Source organism: Colletotrichum navitas (assembly GCF_030913465.1).
Source record: "Colletotrichum navitas strain CBS 125086 chromosome Unknown LY79scaffold_90, whole genome shotgun sequence".
NCBI lineage: Eukaryota > Fungi > Ascomycota > Sordariomycetes > Glomerellales > Glomerellaceae > Colletotrichum > Colletotrichum navitas.
Window position 1 is genome coordinate 52089 of NW_026850636.1, and position 12050 is coordinate 64138.

At 55.9% G+C, this 12050-nt stretch overlaps 2 protein-coding genes across 2 annotated transcripts; one reads left to right on the plus strand and one right to left on the minus strand.

The window, feature by feature from the left end:
* The first annotated feature begins 1551 nt into the window (after positions 1-1551).
* LY79DRAFT_568351 (uncharacterized protein) lies at positions 1552-2610 on the plus strand. The gene is made up of 2 exons (XM_060558958.1): positions 1552-1931; positions 2111-2610. Exons 1-2 carry the CDS (start codon positions 1585-1587, stop codon positions 2475-2477), a joined length of 714 nt encoding a protein of 237 aa, XP_060409141.1. The 5' UTR covers positions 1552-1584; the 3' UTR covers positions 2478-2610.
* A 4446-nt stretch (positions 2611-7056) lies between these two features.
* Positions 7057-7795, minus strand: LY79DRAFT_409834 (uncharacterized protein). Its single transcript, XM_060553078.1, has one exon. The coding sequence runs from the start codon at positions 7713-7715 to the stop codon at positions 7125-7127; it is 591 nt and encodes a 196-aa protein (XP_060409142.1). The 5' UTR covers positions 7716-7795; the 3' UTR covers positions 7057-7124.
* Positions 7796-12050: the final 4255 nt, after the last annotated feature.

A 12050-nucleotide genomic window follows, 5' to 3' on the forward strand; every position in this document is an offset into this window, starting at 1 on the left:
GCTTACAGTACCGCCGCCCAAAGGGGCATAGCACATGCAGTGCAGGCGCGGCTTACACTCGTGACAGCCTCATCCCGTGCGTCCGCGACCAACTACCAATACGCTTGTCATGTGCAGCGATCTGGCCTTGCCGGTTCGGCGAGTAAACGGGTATACCTGCTGAGGGGGGGGGATCTGTATTCGTGGGAGATGAGCATCAAAGGAGACGGGCAAACTTGCGTCGCCGGCGGCGCAACCTGACGCCCGCGGACTGGGCTGTAATGCCAGCAGTCTTCACAGACGAGACGGCATACCACTGCAAAGGCAGGCTTTTTTCGCAGATGACCTCTGATCGATATAAAAACACTTGCTCGCCGGTGGAATGCGTACGTGGTTCTGAACGCTTGGTAGGACAACGATTCCAGCATCACGGCCTTGGACTATCGTCTGGCTAACAGCAATCCCAACAAAGACGTGTCGGCACATCAGCCAACTTGACCGGATATCTCGCGGTCTCAAGGCTCTCATCATATTCATTCTTCACTCAGCTCACGCGTCCAATTTCCAGTGTTCCTCTCGACTACCGGCTCGCGCCGCCCCCTTTGTTCCAGTGCAGTTTGCCTACATTCGTCCGTCACCATAGTCAAACATGCCGGTCCTTTTCGTATACGAGAAGCACCTCGTGGACCCGACGCCTCAGATTCCTTCGCTCGAGGGAAAAGTCATCTTCGTTACTGGAGGTAGGTTCCCTTCGTCGCAGTTGTTACCTCGCTTTTCTTGGCACATACCCCCCCCCCGAGGTCCAGTCGCCCCTCGCATCCTTCACACCAGGACCAGTATGCTCGCCAGTCGCCCAGTGTCTGTCGTTACGTTGAGAGGACATCGGACGCGATCAGCAAGCCTTGGTTACATCGCAAACGCCCCCGAATTCTGCTTTGAACAGCAGTTGCGGTGTTAGATGGGTTGATCAAGAAAGACATCGGCTCGGAATCTTGACCTCTTGGGCACCGCTTCAACAATCAATTCTTTGATGGCACTTACATCCAACATCCACCTGTCGACGGACAATGGATCGGAGTTCGACAAACCCTCGAAGAATGTCGCTGCAAAGAATCACCACTGAAGGAGCTGCTGGTATAGACACCAGAGGCCCTGACGACGCCGCAATTGCCCCGCGTGGACTTGAAGAAGCTGGTGTTCCCCGGATCCGGACCATCCCACTCCCATATCTGCAAGCGCGTCTCACAAATGGCCAAGGAAACAGTTGTATTTATACAAGTTGGACGTGTCTGACGGAACCACTGGCTGACACCCGATATGTATACCCCTCGTTGTCATCTCTGCATACTTGAGACCGTCATCTATAGCCACCGGAAATCAGAACCAGAGCTGACGAATCCCGCCCCTAAAGGCACAGCAGGCCTAGGCAAGGCCACGATCCTCGCCCTCCTCGCCCACAACCCTCTGCACATCTACTTCTCCGGCCGCTCTCTCGCCGCCGCCGAAGCCCTCATAGCCTCCGTCACCGCATCCTCGTCCTCGTCCTCGTCCTCGTCCTCGCCACCGCCGCCGCCGCCGCCGCCGCCGCCCCTGACCTTTGTCCAGATGGACCTCGCCTCCCTCGCCACCATCAAGCCCGCCCTCGCCGCCTCCTTCGCCCACGACCGCCTCGATGTGCTCATCAACAACGCCGGCATCATGGCCGGCCCCGCCGGCCTCAGCGCCGACGGCTACGAGATCCAGTTCGCCACCAACCACCTCGGCCACGCCATGCTCGTCCGCACCCTGCTCCCCGTCCTGCGCCGCACCGCCGCCCTCCCCGGCTCCGACGTCCGCGTCGTGACCCTCACCTCCGTCGGCTACCAGGGCCACCCCTCCGACGGCATCTCCTTCGCGACGCTGCGGACCACCCAGGCCGGGCCGCCGTTCCTGGGGCAGTGGACTCGCTACGGGTGGGTTTTTCCACGTGCTCCATCTCGCCTCCCCCCCCCCCTCCTCCCCTCTTTCTTACTCCTGTACTCAAACATACAGACGCGCCCAGTCTCGAATCGGCGTCAATACTGTGATGATAACGGACAAAGAGAACAATGATAACAGACAACAAGCTAACGTGCCAGCTCTCCCCCCGCAGACAGAGTAAACTCGCTAATATCCTCTTTACCCGCGAGCTCGCCCGACTGCACCCGTGCATCACCGCCGTCGCCGTCCACCCGGGCGTCGTCGGCACGGGTCTCGTCGAGAACCAGGGCCTCCTCAACCGCCTCATCGTCCACGTGCCTAACAAGGTCGCCGGTGCGCCCATCCTCTCGCCGGAGCGCGGGTGCTGGAACCAGGTCTGGGCCGCGGCCGCGGCCGCCAGGGGGGACCTCGTCAGCGGCGGCTTCTATTTGCCGGTCGGCAGGCTGGCCGACGACAAGCTGGACCGGTTCGCGACGAACAACGAGCTGGCGGGCGAGCTGTGGCAGTGGACGGAGGGCGTCTTGGCGGGGTTTGACTGAGGGGAGGGAGAGTGTTTAGAACCCCAACCATGTCTGATGTAATATTCCAAGTCTGGAATATTTAGAAACGGTTCAAGCAATCTATAAAGGTTCCTGTAACGCAGCGAAGAAGAAAACCCAATGGATCGGACGTTTCACAATTGTCATGTCATGTCAACGGCCCGGAAGCTCGCCCACTCCCACCAGACCTCCCGGGGGGAGCCGGAGGGCCTCCGCCGCCAGCGCACCAGTGCCGGCGTACCGGCATCATCATCGCAATCCGCCCCCCCCCGGCGGCACATATCCTTGACAGGTTTCACTATAGTGCAAAAAACTAATCTAGACGAGGCTCAACCGCCTATTCCTCATCGACGTCTCATCGGCGCGCCTTCGCCTGCCCCTCCAATGTCACCTCGGCACCATGTGCATCACCCGCGACGCGAACCGCCGCGACGGCCAATCACCGCCTGGTCACACCACTCCCATCTGACCATGCGTGATGAACCACGCATATCCCACCGTCAGATCGACCGTTCAATGTGCCATGAGCAGCGCCTAACGTCGTCGTCCTCCCCCTTCTGCTCTTTTGACGGGCGCCGAAAGAGTCGAGGCTCACGTCTAGCCTATCCCCAACTTAGACTCGCCACCGATCCAAGCCGCCGCCGCCGCCGCCGCCGCCGCCGCCGACAATTCTGCCGACGTCACGACGAAGAGGGATGAATGGCTTGTGACGCACGCGCCCTTCCACATTCCCAATCCCTCAAGGCTTGCCGATCGAACAGGGTCCATTTGCAAATTGCGGCTGACGGAGGTTGACTGAAGGGGGAGGGGGGCATTTGTGAAGAAGACTTGTAACTCGAGATTCTACCCCGCGAAAAAGAAAGAAAAAAAGAAACAGTAAGAAAGACACCAACAACCGGCAACACGCGAACCGCGCTGCCGACCGCGTTGATTCGACTCATCCAGGGAAATTTGGTAAACAATACGGAGTACGGCAAAGGAGTAATATCCAACCTCGCCCCCCTGCCCCTGTGCTGTACCCCCCACACTTGCATGAACTGCTGCGCGTGGGCTGTATTATGCCACGCCTTTCGCCCTGTCCTACGGACTCGTAATAAGTCAATGCTGTGGCACTCGCACAGCATCTGATGTATGTCGTCTGTCTCCTTCTTTGCGAGCCCCGTCCAGGAAGACCAGCGCGGAATGTGGCCCTGAGGGTTCATGGTCAAGATGACGATGCAAGACAGGGCCGCAGACACGCAACCACTGTTGGCCCCCGCGACGAGGGAGGCCAAATTCCAGCGCAGATCCATCGTCCCGGGTTGCTTGCCCCAAACGAGAGGGGATAACAAGCAGTTGAGGGGCGAATGTCTCGGTGAATCTTGTCGCCTTGACTATTGCGTCCTGGGGGGTTCCAAGATGTGCCAGCGAGTAGAGGCTAGAACGTCTTGTCTCCCCCGCCTCCCCCTTGCAACCCCAGAGAAGAGAAGAAAAGGTCTCTGTATCTGTAACCCCGACTCCATCCATGTATGTCATGCTCTCTCGCGTGTAGGCGGCTCGCTCGCGCTGCTGGATGACCGCCCTAGGGTGGCGGCCTAAGCAGGTGCAGATTCCGGAGATTGGGCTGGTCTACTACTAGCGCCGTGCGGAAGCGAAATAACATCGCTCCTGTTAGCGCGCCGGGGCGAAGGGTGTGACGTGGGACTACAGCATAGTGTAGTTGGCCACATCGGGGGACGGCACGGCTGTAGAGCCAGAGGCAATCCGCCAGCGACGCTGAGTGGGTTGCCTGATGTAATAACAAAGCCGTTACATGTACCGGAGTCTCTGGGCACTCTTTTGACCAGATTAGGATGTGGAGAGGACTTCATTTTGGGCTCGTTTTACCCAGATTGTCTGACGTCAGGGATCTCACCACCCAAGGCTTTTTGGTGGTTTTCGAAGAATTGAACCGCGGGCCGTTGATCGCCCGAGGCCGGCGGCGGACGGGAGACGAGAACCATCGGACCGTCATTGCTATGTGCGCAGTCCCAGCCGTGTCGACTCTCGGTGCTGTTCTGCCGTCCTCGGTCGATATGATCGATCAACGACCCGCCCCCGTCTGCCGGCAAGCTCTGATCGTTCGTTAACCTTGGATTATCCCTCGCTTTCCCCGGCGATCAGCCCGCCCTGGGACAAGCTTGCGAACAACGTGTCATCTCACGTGGTTCAGGACCACGGGCCGTGTACTCCGTAGGCATGTTCTGATTAATACTGAAGCAAGATGACAGAAACTTTGCATCACAAAGACCATCGGAGAAAGAAAAAAAAACCTATCAATGACCGGGTACGGCCCGGCTAATTCAGCGTTGTCATCAGATGAACTGTGGACAAGCTCCTTCTGCCGACTTCCCAGTCAATCAAGCTGCGAAACGCTCAATCTGCGGCGGCTATGCCGGGCCATCTGGATCTAGGCCGCTAGCTAATATCGTGCAGTGCCCGGGGACTAGGTATGAACGTCCTGGGGTTAGGCGGGGAAGCGAGTAAACTCTGATCCTGTTTCAATCTTTGGCATTCGTCATTAATGAGACATGCCATCGCTCTTTTGCCAAAGCCCTCGCATCCACGTGTCCAATGCAACGTTGCTCACAATGGAATTGCGCTTCATCTCGATGGTGGAAAGCCATAGGGCAACGCCGGGTGAAAGACAGTAGGGTCGGCCAAAGGGTTCTTTCTTGGTGTTTCCTAGAATACCAACCCGCCGTGTGGCACCGAAATAGCCAGGGCACTCTGGCTTCCGTAATCAAGGTTGATCCTGGGCTAGGATAGCGATGGAATCCGGGCAGCCGTCAAACTTCGCTGCCCGAACAAACAGCAGCCATCCGCCCAGGACTCTGTCATTCGTTTGCGGCATCGGCAGCAGCAGCGTCGAGCATACTCACTCATCCTTATGCCCGACTCTTGTGGTTGCTCTGCCTGTCTCTTCGGATTGGCGACGCAGACCGGTGGGAGCCTTTTGCGTGCGTGCTGTGTGTAAGTCCTGTCCTGTAAACATGCCTCGTCGCTCGCTACACTTTGCCGGATGAAGGGTTTCCTCCCCCTTCGTCAAAACCCACCGTAAGCTTTGTGCGCGTTTCCATCCGACGGGTTTCGAGCTTGGGTTTTGAGTGATCGCCGCTCCAAACGGAAAAGCGTCAGGACCAGGGATTTGATTGGGCGTGGAAGCCGACGGCTAATCCGCAGGGATGAGCCGGGGGAAGAGAGTTTTGTGTGAATATTGAGTTAGTTGCCCCTCATCGAATTTTCGGCTTGGGAGGCGCGGGGTGTGCGAAGAAAAGATTGTCGCTGTCCTGCTCCCGACAGACCGGCATCGACCAGTTACCTAGTAGGTTGGTTGGCCAGCGACAAGTGGAAAAGCCTGACGGGATCGCCGCCCACCAAATGAACCCAATAATTAACCATCCCAGGACAACCGGTGAGTAAAGCTGTGGATCTCCATGGATCGTGAAGTTGACGGCGTGGGGGAGATTATTCAAAGACATACCTAGGCAACGACACGTGCTGCCGCAGTCGAGTGCCATCAAGTAAGTCAATGGCCCTGTAGTCCCAGGTCACCGTGGCCCAACACGAACGAGCAGTCAATAACTGGAAGCCAGTGTTAGATAAGAGAAGCCCATTTCACTCCGTACGCAGTTACGGGAAAATTGCTCGACTGTAAAATAAATCCAGCCAGCCCACCCCGACAAGGATGGGGGAGGGGGGACGCGGGTGGAGAAGGTTGCATGGTAACACGGGTGATGCGCAGAATAGGTAAGGTATGTTGCCAACGGAGTTCGGCCAAACCGACGGGGTAGGGCATTTGTCATGGTCGTCAGAACCATCATGAAAGGGCTACGGCAAACAGCGATCCCGGATGAGCCTGAGAGATGGGCACAGCGCTTTCCGTGTTATATCACACCCCTTGCTATCCACAAATGATGAGAGCCAGAAGCCACCCGCAAAAAGTGAAGCTCGAAATAGGGGAGGGGAGGCGGGTTGTAAGTATAGATTAGGGGGCTGAGGGACATCAGGCACCAGACACATGGACGCATCTTGGATTCCGGATGGCGCCGCCGGGACGAGACACACCTTCACCAGAGCGGCCGGTATCCTCGGGCGGCTTGAGGCTGAACCAAATTGCCACCGGACACGGTTGGCGAGATTGTGAAAGCCGTGTCAGGCGAGACTCAAGAAAGGGGGTCCAGGGGACAGGACAGACAAGGCTTTGTCCATCGCCGCACCTTTCCCTGCAGATGTTGAGATACACGAGATGGGTAGAAGGCAGAACCCGGCCGAAAAGTCGATGTGCAACTTTGCATAGACTCAAGCTGGTCATGGACAACAACGAAAGTCGGGCCATGGCTGTTGAGAGCCTTTGGACCGTTATAGGGGGTGCTTTGCAAGACTCTGCAAACCATCCATCTAGAGAGTGCGGCGGCGGACGTGCAACGGTCGGCGCGATGGTTAGGCGGGTGGTCGGACATATTGGTACACAGCGAGTCCCGAGTCCCTAGAGAGCCTATCGGGAATTTTGCAGACACGCCCCCTCTCTCTCTCTCTCTCTTTTTCTCTCTCTGTGGGATGCGCGTATTGGCGCTTATCAAATCGTTCAATCGAGTCGATACTTCTCAAGTCCCCTGTAGTAGGTAATCAGGGACCTGGGCCTAATGCAACAAGCATGATGGTACGGATGCAAGCAAATGTGTGTATGGGTGCCGTACAAAAGCAATTTGGTGGGGCAGAACGGCAGGACGGAGACATGCAGCGAAGGAGCGGGAGACAGCCAGCTCCCGTTGATGCGAGAGCGGCACCCTCGTCTTTAGCTCGCGATTGGTTGCGGACGCCGGCGCAGGAGAGGCGGCTGGCGTTGATGCTGAGACGAGGTTGATTCGGCAGCAATGAGTTTCGTCGGTTTGGCGCGTTTGCTGTTCTGAAAAGGGATGGGTGACGGGAAGAGCCTCGAGGAGAGGAGTCGACAGCTGAGACGGGGGGTTGTTGGGTTGCGTGGCGGGTGCGAACTCGCCTAGCAATGGGAGCTGTCTTGTCCCAAGACGACGATGACGATGAGCGAAAGCGGTGCTTTTCTCCAAACCAGACCATGCTTCGCCTCAGATCAAACACTTGTGGTGGCGGAGATGACGATGGCGGCGACCAAGGTGGCAGAAAGGGGTCGTTGGAGGCGGTGTCGATCAAGAGGCACGTCGACATGTGGCGGCAGAGGGCGGTGGTGGTGTCTGTCATCCGTCACAGGGGAAGGAAGGGTATGCCTGTCTTGGATGACCATATTTTCCTTCTGTTTGTCTTGGCTTGGTTGATTTTTATTTGTGGTTGGTTTTTTTTTTTTGGTTGGTTGAGGAGAGTTTCTTCTTCGGGCCGAGTGCCGTACGGAAGGAAAAAAGGAGGAGCGGCAGATGTGGGAGATGTGCCGTGATGTCGATAAAGACGACGATGAAGATGAAGATCAAGATGAAGATGACGGCGGAAGGAGCATCCGGACTGCCTTGCTCTTGCTCTTGCTCTTGCTCCTGCTCTTGCTCTCGTTCCTGCTCTGGCTGTGGCTCTCTGGCTAGGTACCTAAGCTTACCCGCGCTTGGCCGAGCAAGGAAGGTGCGCGAAGCTGCACTTGCACTTGCACTGCACCTGCACCTGCAGGCTGCTCTTGTTGCTGTCAGGTGGACCCCAAAGGTACGTACTGTGTGGACTGATCTATTTATTATCGTGGCTCGCCGTTGCCGTCGATGTCATCGTTCATCGCGTGTGTGCTTGGACAGCTGACTAAGCTGAGGGAAGGACGTGCTTGGTTTGTGCGGCAGTTGCTCTCTCTGTCTCTCTTCTCTCTCTCTGCCTGTTCTGGAAGAGGGAAGGAGGAGAAGTAAGGAAGGAAGGAAGGAAGGAAGGAAGGAAGGCTGGGTGGGAGGGAGACGAGAAGAAACCATAGGGAGAATGGCTACTTCTGGCCCTTGCTTCCCCTTTCGTCCTCGCCCCTTGCATTCATCCATCCATTGCACTGCATTGCGTTGTGTTGCGTTGCGTTGCATTGCACGCACGCATTGGGCATTGAGCATTGCGCGACGTTCCTGCATTTTGGTTTGAGCCGGTCTGGACGTTTGCTTTTCCCCCTCAGATTGCGCAGAAACACTGTGGATATGGATATTCGTCTGTACTAGGTAGGTACGGATATTGTTGGATGCGCTTCTGGCTAGGTACGGAGTAGTTAAGGTACCTCTGTAGGTAGGTACTCCACCACCCCCTTGCCTCTCGTGTCCCCACTACCTAGTGTATGATATGTACCCGGGCAGGTACGGCTGCACGTGAGTTCGTAGGTAGGTACTCTGGTCTACATTGTTCATCGTGTTACATTACGGCAAGTTTTACCTACCTCCATGAAGCATATATTTGTATGTTCCCTGCCTTGATAACTTTACCACCCTCCCGGGTACTTGCCTGGGTACTATGTTATTGAGATGGATTTGGGTAGTGAAGAAAAGACGGGGAGGATACGAAGGGGAGGAGAAGAGAAGAGCGCCACACCGAATATGACACATGAGGCCCCATTCTCCTTCATTCGTCCACCGCTGCCATATCAGCACCTCAAACAATATCTGTTAGGCCCCTTGCGCGGACCGCTGCGACCTGCCTTAGCACCCACGAACAGACGCCAATACCAAAGCACCAAACACCGACACCAACACCAACACCAACGGCTACCCAAACGGTTCCCCCCCCCCCCCCCCCCCTTCCCCTTGGCTCGCTGCATCCCGCCGTCCATCTCCCACCCAATAACCCCACTCCAACAACCAGGACCGGGATCGGGTCCCTTGCATCGCGCGTCCAGACTAGACCACAGATGGACAAGTCCAGGAACAGGGTTGCAGGGGGACTCCGAGGGCTCCAGGCGAGGATGCACCGTGCATGGGGCCTCTTTCTAGTGTGGTGTCCAGCCGGGGCCAATCCCGCTCCTCCTCTTCCTCTTTTTGCTCCTAGTCTCACCCTCTGATTCCCCTCGAGCCAATCGGGACCTCTCGAGCCCCGGCCTCCACGCTCTCCTGTCTCCCCTCCCCGTCCTATCTATCTGGTGAGTCGTTGAGACAACGTATGGTTAAGGTGCTCATCAATTCGCCGTAGCTTGGACCGAGTGTTTCCTCATTACCTGCAATCCTGCATGTCTCTGAGCCCCTAGGACCGACACTCTTTCTCAGCTGCCCATCGTCACTTTGCCATTGTGTCGTCGTCGCTGGTCGATGTGTATTGTATCCTTACTGCATCTCTGACACTCTCACTCTGACCCTCACTCTCACTCTGATCTTCACTCTCGCTCTGACCCTCATTATCCAACTCACTCTTACTGCATCTCTCCTCCTCTCTCTCTCTCTCTCTCTCTCTCTCTCTCTCTCTCTCTCTCTCTCTCTCTCTCTCTCTCTCTCTCTCTCTCTCTCTCTCTCTCTCTCTTCTCACTGTCTTTTTGGTACTTATTCACACTATTTGTTCACTTTTAGTCGCCGAGTCTTGGCGCTTTCGCATTGTCATAGAATAAGCCCAAATTAATCATCATAGCATATGTTAGGTGCTGAAGGCACAGACACCGACGCCCATGCTCAACTCACGCCGGTACTAACCTTCATATCAAATCAATCAATCAATCACACCTCACCCCTCCAATGCCACCCCATCCTGCTCTATCCTGGCCTTTGGGCCATTCGTCCCGCTGTACGGAGTACTCTGTACAGGTCGCCCGTCTGTTGACCCCCCCTGGTGCCCCCTGACCCCTGCCGCCACTTGTACCTTCTAGTCTCCCTCTCTAATTTTCTTCCTCTCACTCACTCACTCTCTCTCGCACAGTGACTACGTGCGAGTGAGTTGATTGGTGAGTAGTTATACCTGTACTCGTACATACTGTACATACAGTATAGAACTACGGATGCATATATGTAAATTACGAAATAATATGTGCATTGTGCGCTTCCTCTTCTCCCTCCTTGATGTTCCCCTCTCACACCCCCCCGTTCGTCGCTCGGATTCTCCAATTTCTGGTGCCTGTCACCCTGTCCCTACCCTGCCCGGGTCCGCGGATCCGCAATTCTTCTTTTCCCTCCTGGGTCATTCCTTTCTCGCCGTCACTCCTTATCCGCCCATCTCTCCAATCGTTTCACTCACTTTCCTTCACTCGCCTGCCGTTCCTTGCTCTGTTCCGCTCGAGTCTGATTCCTGATTCATCTAGTCGACGAAACCCAGGTCATTCGTTTCCTTTTTTCTTTTTTTTTTTCTTTCCCCCCCCCCTCCCCCCTTCTCGTCCCCGGGTTTCGTTTACTTTGCCTGCCAGGGAAAGCTGAAGGGAATAAGGAGAAGGAAGAAAGGGAAAGGAAAAAAAAAAGACACTCGCCCAAACCAACGAGATAACGTCCTCCCGCCGTCCCGAGTCCTTCCTTTGCGCAACATCTCGTCTCCTCCGCCATCCTTCGACTCGAACACCAGCCAGTTCGCCGCTCTCCACAGCTCGTCGTCTACGCCCGTTTTTGCTTCTGGCCGACCTTATCTGACGGAAAGGAAACATACTTGCGGCTCTGAGGTCCGACAACTCTTTCGTATCTTCAATCGCCCAGTACAAACAACCACCCTCGACGAGACCTCTCCCTTTCTTGTTCTCGACGACAGCTCGATACGGCATCACTCTCCGCCTTGTTTCTCCCCCGAGAACACCTACCCGCCCAGCATACAAGGCTCCGACTTGGTTCCTGTATCTCAAGCCAAGCCGACGCACTGCATTTTGCCGCCAGCCTGTCGTGCAAGAGACCATCGCATTTCGTGTACGACCACGACACTGGACTCTCAAGAATACTGCATCTGCGAGGCAACTGGTCGCTTTCCGATCACCTTTCCGGCCCTACCATTCATAAGACCGCCACATTTTGTCTAACGCTTTCCATCCTCAAGACCGGCTAAGTGACCAGAAAGACGTCGCGACCTTTGGCCTGCCAAAGCCTCCATGCGACGCTGACAGTTGACTATAACTCTGTCTTGTTGAAACAGCCCCGATACGGCACCATTTTTGATCTAGGTATGTCCATGGCTTCCTTGGCTCCTAATGAACCCCCTTCTTCCGCTTCTCAGCATCCGCGTTACTCTGCCCAGGGATATTTGTTGCTTTTGCCTCAAAAACTTGGCCTGTGATTTCGTCCTAGCTCTTCCAGCTGCGACGAGCCGCACCGCAGCACCTGCGTCTCTGGCGCCTCGCTGAACTCAATTGCTCATTGATCACGCCACGCCCAAATCTTCTCTTTTCTGAGATCGGATGAGAACTCGCACGAGTTTTCAAATGTTCCTGTCAAAAATTGCTGCTGACTCGTCGCTGTTTGCTTCTGTAGCCATCCTGAACTTCAGACGCTCCCTCCCCTTCGACAAACTGTTAGCGGACGACATTGCACGTCTCAAACAGCCTGATCACCTTTCGCTCCAACTACTCCGCGCACTGTTCCGACGACCCTTAATGGCAGTCTCTTGAGGCAAAGCACCCATCCCCGAGCTCGATAAAACGTTCCGAAGGGAAAATAAGAGGTTCTCTTCGACGAATCGACACAA